This window comes from Denticeps clupeoides, chromosome 2, assembly GCF_900700375.1.
Source record: "Denticeps clupeoides chromosome 2, fDenClu1.1, whole genome shotgun sequence".
Taxonomy (NCBI): Eukaryota; Metazoa; Chordata; class Actinopteri; order Clupeiformes; family Denticipitidae; genus Denticeps; species Denticeps clupeoides.
The window spans coordinates 23966840-23987708 of record NC_041708.1 but is presented as its reverse complement, the minus strand read 5'-3'; the positions used below and the strand labels follow the sequence as shown (position 1 = coordinate 23987708).

The following is a 20869-nucleotide window of genomic DNA, read 5'->3' as shown; positions in this document are numbered from 1 at the left end:
AACGAAAAATAAATATTAGTACCATGAATTTAACAATTTCAGAATTGCCTCACCTTTTCATTTTCACTACAAATATTAGGCGACCAAGTACAAACTATAACAAATATTGGAATTACAAAATTATTACACACCAGAGTGTTACATGTACAGGGCAAAAGTTTTACACACCTTCTCATTCAATGTGTTTTCTTTATTTTCATGACCATTTACGTTGGTAGATTCTCACTGAAGGCATCAAAACTATGAATGAACACATGTGGAGTTATGTACTTAATAACTGAAAACATGTTTTATCTTCTAGATTCTTCAAAATAGCCACCCTTTGCTCTGATTGCTGCTTTGCACACTCGATGAGCTTCAAGAGGTCGTCACCTGAAATGGTTTTCAGGTGACGACCTCTTGGTTTTTAGTTCCCAGAGGTGTTTAGCACTTGTTGGCCCCTTTGCCTTCACTCTGCGGTCCAGCTCACCCCAAACCATCTCGATTGGGTTCAGGTCCGGTGACTGTGGAGGTCAGGTCTCCACTTTTTGTTAAGTACATAACTCCACATGTGTTCATTCATAGTTTTGATGCATTCAGTGAGAATCTATAAATGTAAATGGTCATGAAAATAAAGAAAACACGTTGAATGAGATGGTATGTCACAAACTTTTGGCATGTACTGTATGTTTGGAGGGTCAGGTAGACAGCTAGGGCGTTTGGGAGTGGGTTAGGCAAGGGATGTTGTTGGCATAGAAATCATTCGTTCTTTTCTTTCCTTTAGCACAGTCCAGAGTCCTCACTGTAGTATTTCTGCCTTGGTGTAAATATGTATATAAATATGCATATTCTGTTTCGCCATTGTACATTGGCCATTAAGAGTAAATACTTTCCGGACTGCATACTATTACACACTCCCATGTTCTTCCCCCAACCCTAGACTGGGGGGCAGTAACACCAGATTTTGTCATGGGCACCACCCTGATACACAAAACACACACGTTGTATCTCTGTGCGGTCCTGGACTAGATGGATAATTCCAAGTACATCTCGGCACTTCTCTCTTCTTTCTCCTTCATCTTCTCTCTAAAAAATGTAACAAAGTGGTTTTACAAACAGTGCTCCCCCAAGACTAGGAGTAAAACGTATGTTGACAAAAATTGACAATTGATCGATAATTGTCGCCGACAATGACATGATGAACATCGTGGATTGAGTGTGGATGAGGTAAACAGAGTAGCAATTCTAGCTGGTCTATCTCTAAGTACCATCCGACCTCTACAACTCATACAAAATGCAGCAGGACGACTGATCTTCACCCTTCCCAAATTCTCCCACACCACCCCTCTGCTACGTTCCCTCCACTGGCTCCCAGTAGCTGCACGCATCAGGTTCAAAATACTGATGCTGGCCTACAAAGCCAAACATGGAGCAGCACCATCCTACCTCGCAGCCCTTATTACACCTCGCACTGCACCTCGTATACTCCGAGCCTCCAGTACTGCTTGCCTGGTCTCTCCATCGCTAAAGGTTAAAGGAAAACATTCATCTAGACTCTTCTCTGTCTTGGCCCCTCGATGGTGGAATGAACTTCCCCTCGAGGTCAGAACAGCTCAGTCACTGAGTATTTTCAAATTAAATGTGAGACCAATGTCGCACCTTTCCAGGCAAACGAAGGCCCCTAACTCTTTGGCCAGTAAGAGGACAAAAAGTTCACAAAAGTTTGTGATGACTCACATGGTCTTCAAATAGCAAGGCAACAAATTAAAATATATTTTTTTCTGTGAATAGAAAAAATATTTTAGTGCAGTAAACATTAAGCAAACAAATTTTACAGGCATATCCCCAGTCACACCATTGTAAAAATGCGGTCAGTTTTGTATAGCACCACCAACTGGTCACAGAAAGTATGAGTTTTTGGTTTTCCATATCATGCTTGGCTATGGTTCATCCAAATCACGTGAAATTTGGGCAGGATGTTGTCAAGAAGTTCCATTTGACCTTATCATATGTTGAACAGTGACATTTCAAACATTTGGAAAGATGCACCAAACCGGGTACACACCCTACTTACTACCATTGTGTCCCTGAGCAAGACACGTAACCCTGAGTGTCTCCAGGGAGACTGTAGCTCTGAATACAGATATATTTGTACTGTAGTTGTCTTTTTGAAAATAGAGATTTGCTGCTTCCTCTAGGTATACACGTGTGATTTTATAGGCAGATTTTTTTACACTTTGTAATCGCAGCTTTGTTCGTGCATAGTGCATCCTACTGTGTACATGTTGTATGATCACTGATTCTCCCCTCCCGACCAGGCCACGACCCACAATCGGCTGGTCCTAAGAATTTCAAACCTCTTTGAAACTTGTCGCCTGTCGTGAAGTTTGTCCTCAGAACTGAAGTTCAAGTAGCAGCACATGGAATCTCGGCTCTTTTAACGTGGTCCAGCCTACTTATCATGACTGGAACAACAGTAGAAAAGCTATATATGGTTGTGAAGCAAATTATTTTTTGTGATCACTCCCCTTTTCTAAAGTTTAGGCGCAGGAGCCCCTGATTCTTTTTGGATTCTTCTGTGCACCAAATGGCCAAAGTTCATATTGTTGATGAAGTGTGAGCAGCCAGGTCTTATCAGAGTATGAAAAAAAACAGCATATTCAGTTTGTGGGTAATCTTTAGTTTGATTTAAAGAGGGAGCGCCCCCTGTTGACCCAATGTAGACCCTGATGCGTGTGGGGGGAGAAAAAAAGATTTATACCTGCTGTAAAGATGTCCTTCCCTGGAACCTCGAGAGCTTGAGCTGTTATTCAGCAGTCGCTAGCTCCAGAATTTCTGATGAAGATCAATATAATTAGGAAGCAGGACATTAGATGTGACTAGACAGCCTGCGGCTCCCCTCCCTGATGGCACGTACCGTTGTTACAAATGTGAATCTCGTCCACGCTCTTCCCTGTACAGTCCTGCAGGCCCCTCTCCACCATCACGAAGATCTTGCACAGCTTGGCGAGCTGCACGGTTTCCTTGTTGCAGCACTCGTTCACGAGGTGCCACTTGACATCCAGGCCCATGAAGTCCGTCAGGTGGTCCACTTCCTTGAGGTAAAGCAGCCTGCACAGGGTGGCGACTTCCATCTGCAGCCTAGGCAACCGCATCACCTGCGGATGCTGGACGCCGCAGTCCTTCGCAAAATCCTCCACGCAGTCGGCGCCTTTAAAGTAATGCGTCCCCCTCGGCTGGGCAAACAGGTGCTTGTTGTCGTATCGTATTCCGCACAGCATCCGTTTCACCACCAGGCTCTCGATGCTCTTCAGTACCGACGGCGGGACCAGGAGCGAGATCTTCCGGCCCTCGCCTGCCGAGATTTCGATCCTGGCCGAGTACTTGCAGAGCTCCTGCTCGAACTCCGTGATCTCGGCGTCGTCGCTGGGCACGACCGAGATGTCTCTGGAGATGAACGCGCTGAGGCTCATTTGGGACAGCTCTTCCGAGCTCCTCGTGTTGAACATGGTCAGCTGGGCCAGGGTGACCTTGGCGAGGTTGCCCCAGGTCTCCGAGGAGAAGTCAGAGAGCAGCATGTGGTCATACTCGGCCTGCTTGTCCTTCAGGTGAACGTGCAGCTTCTTAACGTCCTCGACGAAGGTCAAGAGTGGGATGCCGTTGGCGGAAGCCTTCGGCCTTGGAGGAAGGAGGTAACTACTCACGTTCTCCACCATCTCATTGTACACATGGTTCCCTTTCTTCCGCAGGACGCCCCACAGGATTCTTCTTTCCTCTGAATTTTTGGGAAAGCTCAAGGCCTTCGCAACTTCTTCCTCCTCGCGGTGCATGCATTCCAGATGCCTGGATATCTTCAAAACTTGCTTCCTGCAGAACAGGCAGTAATTTTTCTTGGTGCACCACCTGCTCTCCCCCAGAACGGACACGCAGCAACTGTCCGGCTTGGGCTCTCCGGCAGAGGGCCCAAGTTGCGGCTCTTCAAAGGATTTGCCCAAAAAAGAGCCACAAGCAGAGATTTCACTACATTGCTTTTTACACAACACGCTTCCCTCATCATCCGATTCCACGTCTTCTTCAGCGGCGGTCATAGCTTGTTTCCGACACTGCAGCATCTCTGAGTTCTTCTCTTTAGCTGCCCGTTCATCGTCCAAACCATTGTGATCCTGCTTCCGTTTTCGAAGCCTGTAAGGGCTTGGATGTGATGAAAGGTCTGTCCTCTTATCCTGCTTTAATAATAAAGGAATAAGAAAAAAGTACAATTTTAATAAACAGATTGCATAAAGAAAACACACATAATCTTTGACTAGGCAAACCATATCACAGGGTTCTTAAACATTTTTAGAAAGGAATTTCCATGACAATTACTCTAAGGCAAAATGTTCTCTGAAGTTTTAAATCAATTTCAATGACTTTTCCATCATTTTATTTGGTCTTTTTTTGTATTACAAAAAACTTTTCCAGACCTGGAAAATTCTCTTTTCAAATTCCATGACTTGTGCAGGTTTTTAATGCGATCAGAACAGCGATTCTAGGAATGTTTGGAACATCATCTAGACTCCATAGAGCAAAAAGATTTTTTGCATCATGCAGTACGGAGTCTTACATTACTGCTGCGGCTCCCTGGATCATCAGAATCACCGTTGTTGTTGTTGTTATCATCACTACTGCAACAGCCCTCGCAGGCAGAGTCACCGTTCACGCTGTCACCTTGCTTGCCCATCTGAAATGAAATGTGATTACACAGAGTTCACTACACAGATCCAGTAGCCAGTTTCCAAAAAAGAAAAGGAGCTTACAGGTGTGGACAGAGCTGAAGGTCCCGGCTCTCCATCTTCTGCACCATGTGATGGTGATCTGAGCTGTACTAGAGGAACCGATGCAATCTCTGTGACCTGCACAAATGAGAGACATACTTGTGATTAAACAAAATAATTATAATACAGGGGGAAAAAATATCATATTTGCATTAATTATAGGTAAGTAATTCATCTCAAGAACCAGGTAGCAGAGAATCTGAATCAACGTGGTCAGCTAGATTATGAATTATGAACAGTCCACAAGATCTCAGACACCATCAGCTCATTACCTGCAGAGAAGCGGGCGGCCGCCCTGGAGATGCCTTGTTTTTGTTTTGTGTTGAGGTGCATTGTGGGCCACATACTCTTGCATCGCCCTGGTTTTGTTCGTGAAGGGCCTTCGCATCCTCCTGCAGACTCGGCATCAAGCAGCTGTTGTTCTGGTGATCCTCATTGCCCACTGGCCATATTTCCTCCGTGGCAGATGCGTCCGTGTCAGACTCTGGAGGAACAGGGATAAGTAATGAATTCTTTCAGCAATGAATGAAACAAAAATAAAAATGAATTGTGTCCCAACTCTATAAATCATGTGTAATACTGTTTCAGCCAATCAGCATCTGAGAGAGGGGTGCTGCAGAGTTCAGTTCATGTCTATATCATTTTTAAATACTGAAGTCTTCATAACCAGGCTCTATTGCATGGACGGAGTCGACAATAAATGGATGGATAATGGATAAGGCACTGGCATCCTAAGCCAGGGATTGTGGGTTCGAGTCCCACCTGGGGTGATGAGTAGCAGACTGGCACATTGGATGGATTGAACAATCCTCTGCTAATTTCCTGCAGAGGCAGTGGTGGCCTGTAGGTTAAGGAAGCGGCCCCTGTAATCAGAAGGTTGCCGGTTCGAATACCAATCCGCCAAGATGCCGCTGAGCAAATCACTGTCCCCACATACTGCTCCACAGGCGCCTGTCATGGCTGCCCACTGCTCGTTAAAAACGTATTAAAAGCAAATAATCTCAGGCTCATCCTTGTTATCACCAAGTACCGTTCATAAGGTTCATCCTTGTTATCACCAAGTATCGGCATCGGAAAAGCATCCATATACCGTTACATGGTCGTCATTGGTGAGCCATTAGAAGGAAAACACGACAAATGCGGCGCCAAACGCGCGCATGCGCACACAGACGCGCAAAACAATAACGCTATTTCCGACAGAACACGGAGACATTTACGCCCTTATAGTCAGTAGTGACAGGGACAGTCCCCCTGGAGACACTCGGGGTTAAGCGTCTTGCTCGGGGACACGATGGAAGTAAGTAAGTGGGGTTTGACTTCAGGTTCAGAGGCGAGTGTCACCCACCAGGCACCCACGTTCTGCTCGTTTCGCGCGTTCGGGTTCCGTACCGTCCAAATCCGTGATGCCGAGCGCTCGCAGCCTCTCCCGCAGGCGCCTGTTTTCTTGCTTCGTCCTGCTGGACTCCTCCTGGACGTGCAGGATGACCTCCTCCACGTCCCGGTAGATCTCCTGCGCGGCCAGCGTCAGGCGTCGGGTGAGCAGCGCGCCCAGGCGCTGCAGCCTCGTCATCTTGAACGCGTCGCCCGCATGAATTACCGACAACCACAACGTTCCGACGCGGACGCCAGCTGCGTGTGGCGCTGCGTCGTGAAAGGGAGTTACTGTCCCCCCCTGCTGGCTGGGAGGAAAAAACGCAGCGTCACGAAAAATGTTCGTGTTTAACGCGTGGTTTTAAGCTAAAAAATATAGACGCACGAAAAGCTCAGGGAAACTTGACTAGCCTTCTATGGAAGGCCATGTGCGCCATAATTCGTTAGCATTTAACGTTTACTTGCCTATGCAAAGTCAAAACTGGGTGGCTTGTTGTACCGCTATTAGTATGCATGTGATGAATTAGAGTCAGTAATTAGCACTAATTCGAAAGTGAAAGTGATTGTCATTGTGATAAACTGCAACACAGCACACGTGCACACAATGAAATGTGTCCTCTGACAGGCCCGTTGAGCAGTGTGTGGGGACGGTGCTTTGCTCAGTGGCACCTCAGTTGCAACTCGGTGGATCGGGATTCGAACCGGCAACCTTCTGATTACGGTGCCGCTTCCTTAACCTCTAGGCCACCACTGCCCTAGTGACCTAGTTTACATGAATTTGGACGGTGGGAGGACACCGGACATACGCAGTGCTCATACTTTTTTTCCAGAACTCTATGTTTGCTGGTTGGTCAGTGTTGTGAAGACGTCACTATAATAAAAATTCATTCAAATTGGTAGATGTTTTATTTAAAAGCCAGTCACGTCAGCACACTTTCAATTTAACATAACGGCTACACGAGGCAGCAAAGCATTACAGCATCTCAAGGAGAAGAGAATCGCCCAAAGAAGAGAATGGTCTGGGTGGGGTTGTGTCGGATGAAGAAGAGGAAGGGGTGATCCGCCACAAAACTGGGAGGCATGCAGCACAACATGATCTGAATTCCAGTGGCAGCGGCCGCCTCTGTTCCCTCCTCGTTCACCTCTATGAAGGACTTGTGCACCACCTTGGACATCACCAGGTCCCGACCAGAGGACATGCCTGAGAGATCACACCTGCACGGATCAAAGGCATCCACTATGCCCATGCTGAGCAAGACATCCTTCAGGTTGTATGTTTCCTCCATCTTGAACCTGGGTAGGCTCACCATCACCCTGCCCTTGTGCATCTTGTCAGGATGTGTCAAGGCTAGAAGTCTCTCGTGTGTCAAGTCCTGTTCCAGCTTGTTAAAGAGAAAAAAAAGTAAATATATATAAATTAAAGATTCAGAACTATAGTTAGAATAACCACCTTTTGCAGTCCAGTTGTGTTATCCTCTATCTGGAATGGGAGCATTACGAACATGCTCAGATCCTTTCCCACATAGGGCAGCTCTAGAATTTGACATTGAGCCTCTTCATTGTAGGACATGGGGATGCTGTCAAACTCATGGTGCATCATGACCACTGATGTTTTGTCATTCTTGAGTGAAAAAAACAAATAGTCAAACTGATTAATGATGAGCACTTTGCTGAAGATGTCCATCAAACGCAGAAGGTCGGTGTTACCTTGTTTAGATAAAACTCTGATTCAGATGTTCTGGTGAATTTCTCCTCCCAGTTGCCCTTGAAGTAGATGGCATTCACCAGCAGGAGTTTCGTTAAACTGTCCACAGTGCCGCCAGGGAGCAGTTCTTTAATTTTCTCTGTGAAAACAGGTTTTTTTAGCAATGTGTTTCACACATATATGGCAGTTAGAGTGTAATGGTGATTCAAATAATTCACCTGCTGTCTGCTCCTCTACCCAGCTGTTAATTCTCATTCGGGCAGCTTCTGGGTCTGACTGGAAGTCTACAGACTCCAGTTCTGCAAGGTAGTGCCTATTGGTGTCTTTAAGGAACGCCTTAAAAAAAACAAAAGCTTCAGTAGTAATTATACACGCTGATGAAGGGGCCAGTAGCTTAGTGTTATGCACATTTATATCACACAGCCATGTGGTTCTAGATCCCAACCAGTCTGGCTTCAGAGCAGGTCATTCTACAGAGAAAGCCCTCCTGGCTGTTTCTGAGAAGCTACATGCGGCCAGACCAGCAGAACTCATATCTGTTCTTATTCTCCTCAACCTCTCTGCAGCATTTGATACAGTTAACCTCTATCAAATCAAAGACTCTCCTGTCCATCCTGAAGAGACTTGGAATTCGGGGCTTAGCATTGAAATGGTTTGCTTCCTTTCTTGATGACTTGGAAAAGATCCACATCTGCTTCATGCAGACTCTCCATTGGTGCCCCTTAGGGCTTGGTACTCTGTCCTCTTCTTTTTTCTCTCTACACCAGATCACTTGGTGAGGTCATTTCCTCACATGGGTTATCCTACCACTGCTATGCCACACAACTCATCTTCTCTTTTCCTCCATCACAGGTACATGCTGCTTCCAAAATCTCTGCATGTCTATCTAACATTTCATTTTGGATGGCAGTCCATCATCTAAAACTCAGTCCCACTAAAACAGAACTAATATTCAATCCAGCAGATTCTTCGCCTCATCGGAATCTAGAACATGGACATTGTGGACATCTAGAAAAGTCCTTGTCACCCGGTTTTTTATTACTTGGAGATTGAGTTTTGTGGAAGTACTATATTGGCTTTTAATATTAGAATATTAGATAAATATTGTGTTCTACTGCCACTTCTAACATTGAAATTTTGACCAGTAGCCCTCTACATCTGCTTACCTCATGAAACTGGTAGGACTGGTCTCCATACAGACGATTAGCCAGGCTCAGAGCATAGGAGGCTCCCTTCTTGTTGAGCTCAGAGAAAAGCTGGTTGAAGCTCAGGTGGAGGTCGCCCTTGACTGTATGGAAGTGCAATGACTACAGGAAAGAAAAAAAAAAAAAATATATATATATATATATATATATATATATATATATATATATATATATATGTATGTGTGTGTGTGTGTGTGTGTGTGTGTGTGCGTGCGTGTGTGTGTATATATATATATATATATAGTTATAATATAACAATATAATAATATAACAATTATATTATAACTAAATATATATATATATATTTCTTTATAATAGTTATAATATAACAATATAACTATTGAAAATATGTACCAATTGTCTATGATATTACATGATATGGCAACTTTAAATGAATAAATATGTCCTGCCTCATTCAATTGGGTTGCAGTCGTCCCCCTCGCTCCAAGTGACACCATGGCCAGTGCAGAGGAGATGCTTACAGGTGAGTAAAACACATTCGACATTTTATTGGCTCCACTGATCTTCTTGAACAGGTCAAGGCAGAACTTGGTGTTTGCAGCCGGCAGCAACTCCATTCTTTTTTTTAAAGGTCTAGAAAGAGAATAATGTCATTTTCTTAGGATCGCCCAACATGTAACTTATCTATTAAGAGATGTAAATACTACTGGTGACAGCAGCCTATGAACCAAATGGCCAGTTTCAGGCCTCCTTTGCCGCCACTGCTTCCCTCTAATGAAACGTTACACCATAACACTTACATGGGTCATTATAGGACTATTTTTTCATTGTACCACAATGAGTACCACAAATAAATAGATATTAAATAATCTCAAATAAAATGTCAGTTTTAAATGTAAAAAAAAATAGTATGAATTATTTAAAATGAGATATCAAAACATTTTTAATTATTTCTTTTTAAAATAAAACATGAAAATAAAACACAATTAAATGTCATACTGAAATATTTCAGATTATTTTATTTGGGATAAATCAGCACATTATGAATTAGTTCTATAAGTCAGATTGAAAAAGTAGGCAGGTGGAGCTAACACATATCATGTACAGATTGGTACATATATTCAGGTATTTAGAGTTATTTCTTATTAATATCTTGAATGTTAATGCCCATTAATGTTAGTGCCAGGCTGGAAAGGACACAGACGTCACAAAAAAAATGATAAACTCAACAAAAATACACTTCCGGCCATATGCACTTGATAACATACTGACCATTTTGCGCATCTCAATTCATTTTAGCTCAATTCAGCTCATTTTTGCTCATTTTGCACGCGTTTGTCTTGTGTCCTGTTTAAAATAGCCAACATATCCACTTACAAGAATGATGTCCTATTCGTTGTACAGAAGTTTTACTTTTCTTTTATAGAGATCTGTACAGTATTTAAGTTCTAGTTTTAGTTAGTATAGTTTAGTTTAGTGTGTATATACATATATATTTTTCTTTTATGATTGCACTATGGGGGGGTCTGTGTGAAACATTATTTCAATACACTGCATACTGTGTACTGACAATAAAGCAATCTTGAATCTTGAAAGCCTACTTACTTTGGTGGATCAGACTGACCAATAGAAGTAATTCATGATGCACAGAATGTGTTATCATTCTTGTCATATTGAATTAATTACTTATGTTTTAATTTCCCCCCAAAATGACACCTTTGTTTATTTAATTACTGATGTATTTATATACTTAATCATGGCACTCATTGCCCTTCATCATAAATATACACTCTAGATCTCAGCATGCGTCAATACTGCCATTATATTTGGACGGGGTTCCAAGCTCATTCAACCACGCTTCTCTTGACGGTGTGAGCAAAGATGGCAGACTTTTGCAGCATGTATGGCTATGATAATGAGCAAATGAAGAATGAGTGCATAACATTCATAAAATTTTAATATATCATGCATCATCATTTTATTGTATGTTACAAAATTTTGTGTTCGACAAATATTAATGTTACAAACCAGAGCATCTGTCTTCCCTCCCTTAGCCCATAGGAAAGTCACGCCTCTATATATTGCAGTTCTTGACCAATCTATAGAAAATGCCTCTGTGTATGGACCTGCCCTGTCTATACTTATGTTTCCAAACAAGCAGTTAAATGGATGTTTATCTTTTATATGAAATATGAAAGATTAACTATTTTCCTTGTCTGAAAAATGTACTGTGTACAGCTCATTGTTTATAGTTCTCTTCAAATCCATACAAATACCTGTTGCTTTGGATAAAAGTGTAAATATAAATGTATGAGTGGTATCTTGACGATTGCCAGGGTCTTTCAGCTAATATTGCCAGCCTTTTTTGTGGTGCTTGTATTTGCATTATTTAATGAAAAAAATACCTATATGAAGATTACATTTTGAACATAAAATTATGCTATATTAAAAAAAAACGCTTCTCTATCAATTTATTCGTGGCTCGGTCATGAATACATGTCTGACATTTTGCCGATTTATGGTGCTTTAACCCTGTATTCCACCTTGGCCCTGATAGACGTACATTCGTGTAAAAGGAGCGCCAGCCCCTCCCAAGATGGCGGCTCTGCTGACGCATCCGCTCCCATTCAACGCGACTTCTCCTGCTGCTTCTCCTTCACTGTGTTAATGATGATTTCACCCGTCAAACGTAGACGGAAAAGCAAAATGCCCCATCATTCCCGTCCTGGATTCTCTAAAATCTGGGTTTTCAATAGCACAGTACTAGTAGACAGTACATATTTTTACTTACACTTTCTCTTAATGCATTTATTCTGGATCACTCGGGATCACTAAGTATCTGTGCCTGTAGCGGTATATATTTGTAATAAATAAATAACAATTACTGCGTTAATAAAGCTGAGTTGCGTCTGTCACGACAGAATAGGTTTTTGAGACGATAAGTTTTAACCATTAAATCAGATGGGGCCAAATTGTTGCTGGTGCGTAGAGTGGGGAAATTAAATAAATAAACATCTCGTGTCGCCGTTTCCTGATTTGCGGTAGGAAAAGTGTCCCGTTTCAACACGTCCTCGCAGAAACAGACGCGTCCAGTAACCGGCGGCGCAGACTCTTACCTCAGATCTCCAGCACGCAGGACACAAGAGGCTCCGGCTCCGCGGACGCGCCGTTCCGGGTTTTATTGCGTCACTGGGCGTGGCCATCTCGTCTTCTTTCAAAACAGTCTTAAATTCCTTACTTTGGTGTGTTTGTACGCCCTTTTCACATCACTGTAAACGTGTATTGTATTCTATAACGTGGTGGAATAAAAATTTAGCACTTTTTGAAATATAATAAAATTATTTAATCTTATACTTATTTGTTAAATGCTAACTGTACTTTGTAGCATGTCATTAAAGTACAAATCACTTTTACTTCTTCCATTATGAACATAAACAGTTTTAAAAGTTATATAATAGTAGTACTACATAACAGTGTTTATTCTTTATGTAAGGACATATTCAGATTTGTTAGATTGTAATAGTACCTTGTAGTTTTCTTACATGGCTATAAAGCACAAAACATTTTTGTGTTCTTCACAAATAAACATATTTTCAATATGTTCTGTATGTAAATTGTCACAATGTAACAATACTTCATTTTAGTACTTTCTAACTTGGCTTTATATAGGCTCCTTCTTTTACTCTGAACAGCACTGTGCTACAGTCTGTTTATTTGTATCTATGGAATGTTTTTATAAGTTTCTTGTTTTAAATATGTTTGAATCAGTCAGTACAAGCAATGCATGTTGCTATGGTAATGAAAACATTTGTCGAGAGGTCCGACGGAACTGCGTAAGATTAAACACACACACACACACCACACCTTTAGTGCACACTTCAAACACATACCTTTTGGGTAAAAGGTAAAAAAAAAAATCTGGTATGTACGATATTACACCCCTACAGACAATAGGTTAACAATAATACCTTACCAATTGATCCTAACCAGATCCTGCAGACCTTTACAGTTTCGCTTGCCACTGATTGACAGTTGAGTAGATAAACTAACTGCTGACCTTTGACCTAGTGACCATTGTTTGTTTGGTTTGCTTTTATCTTTCATTGTATCAGTGCCCTGCACACCGGTGAGTTTTGAGCGACTGTTGTTGGCCTGATTGCCATACAATGGAATCACATCACACAACATTGACAGCGAAGGACCGTGACTCATGATTGTGGCACATCACACTCCAACACAAAAAAAAGGCTTCATTATCCAACCATGTTTCTTTATTGCAGCCTGGGCGTTACCACAAGGTTCTCTCACCCACTCCGGATTAATGGAACAATGTTCCCCGTGTGTGCAGAAAAATGTTTGTTGAAGGAACACATCTGTTCCTCAGGACCTTTTACTACCAGACGCACTGGTACATTTACACACAAGCATTTCTCGTAACTGGTGAGGCTAGATAGTTACATAATTAACCACAGAAACCCTAATGTCTGCTTTGGTCAATATTAGTTATAGAATTGCACTTTATTTCAGCAAGAAAAAGGCACAAACATCATATTACACTAGGACAGCATGCTTGCTGAGTGAAAGGTTTCTTTTCGGTGAGGGCAACTTAAGGTGAGCAGTAGCGGCCACAGAAAAGGACACTCATGGTAGGGTTGTGACGAATGAAGAAGAGGAAAGGGTGGTCCGCCACAAACGTTGTAGGGGGCAAAATGGCGCAGCGCATCATCATGACCGCCGCAGTAGCAGCAGCTGCTTCCGTTCCCTCCTCATTCACCTCCACAAAGGACTTGTGCACCACTTCAGACAGAACCAAGTCGTCGTCAGGAGACATGGCCGAAAAGTCAGACCTGACTTGGTCAAAAGCATCCACCATGCCCATGCTGACCAGTAGGTCCTTCATGTCATAGGTCTCCTCCATCTTGAACCTGGGAAGACCCACCTGCACCTCAACAGTGTCCATCATGTCTGGCCTGGTCCATTCCACAAAATTGTCATAGGTAAGAAAGGCCTCCAGCTTGGAAAATAACAGAGATAGAATTGAGGACGTATTGGGTATCAGAAGAACATGATCAAACACTGGCTTTCCCAAGTGATCTAGATTAAGCTTCACTTTTAAAAAATCTATTTGCATATTTCAGTTTATTCAAATGTCCCTAGTTGTCCCGCAATTACTGAAATCTGAAATTATTTTTCACATTTGTGAAATTATTTTTTAGCAAAACTACAAAAGAATTAGAATGTAAGGTTGTAAATCATGCATTATACTAAATAATCCTTTCCCATCACAGAAATTTGAGCAAACAATAATGTATGAAAAAATGTGAAGTGATTGTCATTATGAAACACTGCAGCACAACCCACGGTGACACAACAAAATGTGTCAACTGTGACAAATGTATCCTGTGCTTTTAACCATCACATGACAGGCGCCCAGGAAGCAGTGTTTGCAGATGGCACTTCAGTGGCACCTCAGTGGCAACTTGGCAGTTCGGCATTTGAACCGGCAACCTTCTGATTATGGGGGCCGCTTCCTTAACCACTAGGTCACCACTGCCCCAAAGAGGAAATTAGCAGAGGATCCATCAACCTCTGGGTTATGGGCCCAGCATGCTTCTGCTGCGCCACTCTGCTACACATCACCCCAGATGGGACACGAACCCACAATCCCTGGCTTAGGAAGCCAGTGCCTTATCAATTAGGCCACTGGGGCTCATTGTTGTTGCACTATTCTGATTCATCATATTCTCTAGACCCCCATTATTCAGTGTGGCAGCACATGATGGCACCCCATTGAAAGTCTATGATTAATCACAATTAATGAATGAAAAAAGAAAAACCAACTGACGGCCCTAATTACAATGTATGTCCTAATCATTCCAACCTTCTTCAGTCCAGTGGTGTCATCGGTCATCTCTGTTGGAAGCATGATGAGCATGCTCAAGTCTTTTCCCTTGTAGGGCAGCTCCAAAATCTGGCAGCCAACCTCAGGTATGTAGGTCAGAGGGAATTTGGCTTTCTGATGCATCATTTGCACTGGTTTTGTGTCATTCTGAAACACAGGTTAAAGACAGAAGTGAAGCGATGCTGCAGCGCATGTTTAGCCTGCACACTTTTTATTCCAGCTTTTACCTTGTTGAGTTTAAACGGAACCTCGTGCGTTCGGGCTTCTGGGAATTGTTTCTCCCAGTTTCCCTTGAAGTAGATCGCATTCACCAGCACTAGTCTCGTGAGGTTGTCCACAATCCCCTCAGGCAGCAAGTTCTTGATTTTCTCTTCAATTCAAAACAACATACAATTATTAGAAGCATGACAGAAATCTGACAAAACTGCATTTAGCACTCTAGTAATCAGTACCACAAACATACAGGACCTCAGTAAATTCTTCCATACATTTACATTTATGGCATTTATCAGACGCCCTTATCCAGAGTGCCTTACAGTCAGTAGTTACAGGGACAGTCCCCCCTGGAGACACTCAGGGTTAAGTGTCTTGCTCAGGGACACAATGGTAGTACGTGGGGTTTGAACCTGGGTCTTCTAGTTCATAGGCAAGTGTGTTACCCACTAGGCTTCTACCACCCTGATCCATGACTTTATTTCATTAATATAGTGAATGGAAAAGGAATGCCAATGGGATCTTTAACAGGTTAAATTACAGCCTGATGAGACATGGAAAAAAAATGGAAGATAACGTTTACAACATATTCATTATGAAGTTCCTAGTCTGGTTGAATTTCTTGTTCCCATACACACAAAAAGACTAAATTGGATAATTAAAGAGCTTAGTCATAAAAAGAGGACATCCTCTTGCCCTAAATGTGTTGTTGTGCATGGGAAATACAGCTACCATCAGGTGTTGTAGATCAGTTGTGACTGTGTAGTCGCAGCCAAAAGTTTTGAGAATGACACAAATACTGGTTTTCACAAAGTTTTCTGCTTCCGTTTTTATTATGGCAATTTGCATATACTCTTCATATGTTATGAAGAGTGATCAAAGTCCCTCTTTGTCATAAAAATGAAGTTCCACTTTTTTGAACTTCCACATTTGAGCCCTGCTGGAGGACCTGCTGAGACTTTCTCAAAACATTTGGCCACAACTGTACATGGAGGATTTTGGGGTAATTTTTGTGAAAAATGGAGTAAGGTTGTAAATATGTAGTACATTTGCTGATTCTGCGTGATTTTATATTATCGCAAAAGTTCAGCCCAAACATATGTAAGTTCCCTTTTTAAGCCATTTCATGACTTAATGCATTGTTCTCATAATTTCAATTGCATTTACACAACATTTACCCTTAGTGTGTTTCTCTACCCAGGTGTTAATGTTCACTCGGGCCGCTTCTGCATTCATCTTGAAGTCAACGGCTTCCAGTTCTGCATGGTAATGCTTCTTGGTCGATGCAAGGAATGTCTACCAACACAGAAAGGAATATGGAATATGTTAAAACTACCCTCACCCCCACCCTTAAAATAAAAAACTTCACACAGTCCTACCTCAACAAACTTGTACGACTTCTCCCCATACAGGCGATTAGCTAGACTGAGTGAGTATGGCGCCCCCTCTTTGTGCAGTTCCGCCATCAGCTTGTTGAAGCCGGAATGGACATCAGGCCCAGCCTTTGTCAGCTGCAGTGACTAAAGATGTCCAAATAGTTCTAGTTAACAATTTATTAACACTCTTACACATTTTATGAGCACTGATTCTAATTTTTAAACAGACAAATAAATATACACCCCCATGTTAGGTACACCAACATATTACAGTTAAAAGTAGCAAGCCATTCAGTGCTGGAAGTCAATGAATGTGGCCAATTAATGTTATGACACCGATTGCCACCACAATTAACAAAATGTTTAGGGCATTTGTTTCTGTTATTAAAGTGTAAGCAAATGAGCTATTAAACATTATCTGAATTGCCAAAGTCTGAAAACAAGAGATAGAGCGAAAGTTTTACCATGCAGCCCTATAGAGCAGTAATGGTCTCCCAAATACATACACGCACACACACTGTTTATAAGCACTGCCTGCGAAAGATAAATTGAGACCGTTATGCAAAGGTTTGTCAGTACAGGGCAGAGTTCCTACAAACATGCAGAAATACCAGTAAAAAAAGTCCCGTTTACTGCTTCAGCACCATGTTACTTTCAAGCAAGTACCCTCATCATTGGCCATTGCCACTATATGGAACAGTTTTTAACCTTTTTCACAGCCGGAGGAAGTTGGATTTTCTGCACTTGCTGGAGCGCTGCAGGATTGCCATGTGCTGCAGCCTTTGGTTTAAACTGCACTGGATTCAGGGGTTTGTTAAAACTCAGCACCTAAAATATTCATCATTGATACAGCTGGTTTACTCATGAGCTCCTGAAGACAATGGCATAACTTATGAATACATTTATAAAAGAAAAAGTTAAACAAACACCTAGTTTATGTAATATAAAAAAAACACACTCATAATGCTAGGATTTACTATTTATGTATATGAAAACAAGACACTGAACTGAATTTCCAGGGTTGTTTTAGGGTCTAAAGGCGCTTGCCTATGATAGGTCATTAGTAGGGATGGGTACAAATATTGTTGATATTGTTAACCGTCCATGGTTAGGATGCAGGTGGGTGTACAAATGTTCAAACCTCTTTTAAAAAGACTAATCAAGACTAATTGTGGCGCAGTTACAATGGTTACGATGCAGTTAAAAATGTGTGACTACGGTATGGACGTTTGGTTTGAACCAGGGGTTGAACCAGGGGTGAAATAGGCTATATGTAACATGCCTCAGTTAACATTTTGGGACAGACACATACAATGCCCCCGATGTGTCATCATAGCTCACTGGGGAAAGAAATTCCCAAGATTTGCACCACACCCAGCCACCGTTACTCCTGATTTATGACATGAACTTTACTCTGGTCTACAAACGAACAGCCACACCGCCTGCAGTAAAAGAGGACAAAAGAGACCCTGCATCGAGTAATGCAGGTCAATGCTTCCCAGGCAAAGGTTTTATAGATTTCACTTCAAACTGCTGAACTTTCTGTTTTTTTTTTTGCCTCATAAGCGCATTGATTGCACCATATATCCTTTGACTAAAGGGTGCCATTGATTTGTCACAGCCATGACTTCAGCCATGAATTCTTCCCTGGTAATACGGAGGCATTCTTCAGACAAGGGAGGGACCTGAGGCGTGTCTGTGGTAGGAAAACGTGTTTAACCGCGCCGCTGCTCGGATTCCTCTGAGGGAGGCAAATAAATGGGGTACAATGGGTTGCCACATATTCTGTGGCTTGACCAATAAAAAAAAAAAAATTTCTTTTTTTTCTTTTCTTTTTATGACCTCTCTACGTGTAAAAACCTGTGGAAACCAAACAAATATACTACATCAGAAAAGCATTGCTCAGCATATAAAATTATACTCTCCATATATATATATAAATATGTGTGTGTGTGTGTGTGTGTGTGTGTGTGAAAGTGAAGTGATTGTCATTGTGAAACACTGCAGCACAGCACACAGTGACACAATGAAATGTGTCCTCTGCTTTTAACCATCACCCTTGGTGATCAGTGGGCAGCCATGACAGGCGCCCGGGGAGCAGTGTGTGGGGACGCTGCTTTGCTCAGTGGCACCTTTGATGGATCCGGATTTGAACCTTCCGATTACGGGTATGTTTCCTTACCCGTTATACCACCCACATTTCTATATAAAAAATTTAAAGGTGTTAGGAGATTGCCAGGTCTGCAGGGTATGTTTTTATTGTCCTGTCATTTTTTAAGCTCTACGCCCGGTGATCTCACCTCTTTCATCTGAGAGGCGGTGGTGCCTCCTGCCCCCAGGTAAACCATGGACAGCGCAGAGGAGATGCTGAGAGGAGAGTAGAAGACATTGGCGTCTTTGTTCCTCTCACCAATCTTCTTGAACAGGTCCAGGCAGAAGCTGGTGTTCGCAGCTGACAGAGACTCCATCCTTCGGGGTCTGAGCAGAAGGTAAAACTGTCGTATGGTAAAAAATTCTCCTGACAGAGCTCTCCCACGACCTGTAATCATTATTCAGTATTTTTTAAAAAGTTAAAAGTAGCTTGTAGCGTTAATCCCGTGGTCATAATACGGTTAGTAAAAAAGCAACAACGACACTAAACTTTTCATCAGGTTTAATCAGAAAACGTCACCTACGAAGTGGCAACAAAGTGACACAGAACCGTTCACATAAGGAAACCCCATATTCTGAAGAAGCAAAAATATAAAAAAAACATTTTTTTTAAAATGTCCCATCGCTGTTCCTTACCGGGACACGCAAGGCGCTTCCTCGGGCAGACAACCGGCGAAAGTTGCAAACGCTTCCCTGTTTAAGAAGCTTCTCCCCGACACGCCCGCGACGGGACAGGCGACACCCCGACCAGCCTTGACCGGGTGTGACGTCACACAACATCCTACTCCTACAACGGCTCGTGCAACGTGCGCATCGAAAGCAGCAAAATTAAATCCGTTTTACGTTTTTTAAAAAAAACATTAAACCATCGTGGAACGTGTATAAAAAAAAAACATTTGCGTGAGATAAAGAAGCGAGGCTGCCATTGGTAGTGTAAATGATTGACAGCTGTCCCGCCCAGCCCCGCTCCCTCCCACTCACCTCGGAATCTCTGACGTCATTGCAATGTTATAACCAGGAAACATTTAGATTAAAAAGCCTTTTAATAAACTTGCTGTCCGCTTTTTTCATTGCATCCCTCATTCATTTTTTTTTAAATAATGTACTAATACATATAATACATGAACAGAAAAAAAAAACTTACTAGTAGCCTTACTACTGGGTACTTACATATCAAATTATAACAAAAGCCATACAAGCAGTTTGAAAATGTGCCATGTGTTGCACGGGACACAGAAAACCGGTCTCACAATAATCATCTGTGAACTCTGTAGGCATTCAGGAAAAACTATTGAGCCAAATGTTTCAACGTAGAATGGGAGTCAAAAGTGTGCGACGCTTCAATGAAATAATGTTTAAGCGACGCCAATATACTCAACTAAAATGGTGTGATGCAGGGGACAACAATGTCACTGGACTAAAAGCTACACAACTGCTGTTAAGTTTAACATATGATGGCCAGTACTAAGAGTTCAAATACGGTGCGTTTTATGAAAATTTTAATTAAGCCTGATGCACTATTCAATATAACATATATGAACTGAACTTGATGTCTGGGCCATGGTAATAATTCGCTTTGAAATTCATCGAAACGAGTACAAATTTTACATTGTGAGAGGTGACCGTGTTTCAAAGGTCTGCAAAATCTTGTCTAAGTACCCATCTTAAATAAGCATTTTGTATTCACAAATTTGAATATGTTAGAAGGCAAAACATATACAGGGTGGGCCATTTATATGGGCCACCCATTTATATGGCCATTTATATGGCCAAAATGGGAATGGTTGGTGATATTAACGTCCTGTTTGTGGCACATTAGTATATGTGAGGGGGCAAACTTTTCAAGATGGGTGGTGACCATAGTGGCCATTTTGAAGTCAGTCATCTGTGGATCCAACTTTTGTTTTTTCAATAGAAAGAGGGTCATGTGACACATCAAATGTATTGGTAATTTCACAAGAAAAACAATGGTGTGCTTGGTTTTAACCTTTATTCTTTCATGAGTAATTTACAAGTTTCTGACCACTTATAAAATGTGTTCAATGTCACCAACCATTCCCATTTTATTAAGGTGTATCCATATAAATGGCCCAACCCTGTACATCAGTCCAAAAAGAAGTAATAAATAAATTGGTCATCTACACCTTTTCTCTTCTAAATTCCTATGGTCACCTATTCATTTTGATGATCTT

At 42.0% G+C, this 20869-nt stretch overlaps 3 protein-coding genes across 5 annotated transcripts; all 3 read right to left on the bottom strand.

The window, feature by feature from the left end:
• Positions 1 to 573: 573 nt before the first annotated feature.
• On the bottom strand, positions 574 to 6436 carry LOC114784391 (uncharacterized). 2 transcript variants are annotated; one of them, XM_028969745.1, is made up of 7 exons: positions 6183 to 6436; positions 5066 to 5277; positions 4776 to 4871; positions 4583 to 4699; positions 2897 to 4205; positions 2741 to 2814; positions 574 to 1065 (listed from the first exon to the last, which is right to left on the bottom strand). In XM_028969745.1, the coding sequence occupies exons 1-6, from the start codon at positions 6361 to 6363 to the stop codon at positions 2786 to 2788; spliced, it is 1944 nt and encodes a 647-aa protein (XP_028825578.1). In that variant the 5' UTR covers positions 6364 to 6436; the 3' UTR covers positions 574 to 1065; positions 2741 to 2785. The 2 variants fall into 2 exon arrangements, with proteins under 2 accessions (XP_028825578.1, XP_028825579.1); XM_028969746.1 differs by having other exon boundaries at positions 2897 to 4202.
• Positions 6437 to 7051: 615 nt separating this feature from the next.
• LOC114772230 (leukocyte elastase inhibitor-like) lies at positions 7052 to 12221 on the bottom strand. Its single transcript, XM_028965236.1, has 7 exons — positions 12152 to 12221; positions 9485 to 9668; positions 9036 to 9176; positions 8088 to 8205; positions 7872 to 8008; positions 7615 to 7785; positions 7052 to 7546 (listed from the first exon to the last, which is right to left on the bottom strand). The coding sequence occupies exons 2-7, from the start codon at positions 9650 to 9652 to the stop codon at positions 7148 to 7150; spliced, it is 1134 nt and encodes a 377-aa protein (XP_028821069.1). The 5' UTR covers positions 9653 to 9668; positions 12152 to 12221; the 3' UTR covers positions 7052 to 7147.
• A 1063-nt stretch (positions 12222 to 13284) lies between these two features.
• Positions 13285 to 19440, bottom strand: LOC114770830 (leukocyte elastase inhibitor-like). Of its 2 annotated transcripts, XM_028964874.1 has the most exons (8): positions 19314 to 19440; positions 18827 to 19004; positions 17235 to 17354; positions 16530 to 16670; positions 16329 to 16446; positions 15165 to 15307; positions 14917 to 15084; positions 13285 to 14049 (listed from the first exon to the last, which is right to left on the bottom strand). In XM_028964874.1, exons 2-8 carry the CDS (start codon positions 18992 to 18994, stop codon positions 13642 to 13644), a joined length of 1266 nt encoding a protein of 421 aa, XP_028820707.1. In that variant the 5' UTR covers positions 18995 to 19004; positions 19314 to 19440; the 3' UTR covers positions 13285 to 13641. The 2 variants fall into 2 exon arrangements, with proteins under 2 accessions (XP_028820707.1, XP_028820708.1); XM_028964875.1 differs by lacking the exon at positions 17235 to 17354.
• Between the last annotated feature and the right edge of the window lie 1429 nt (positions 19441 to 20869).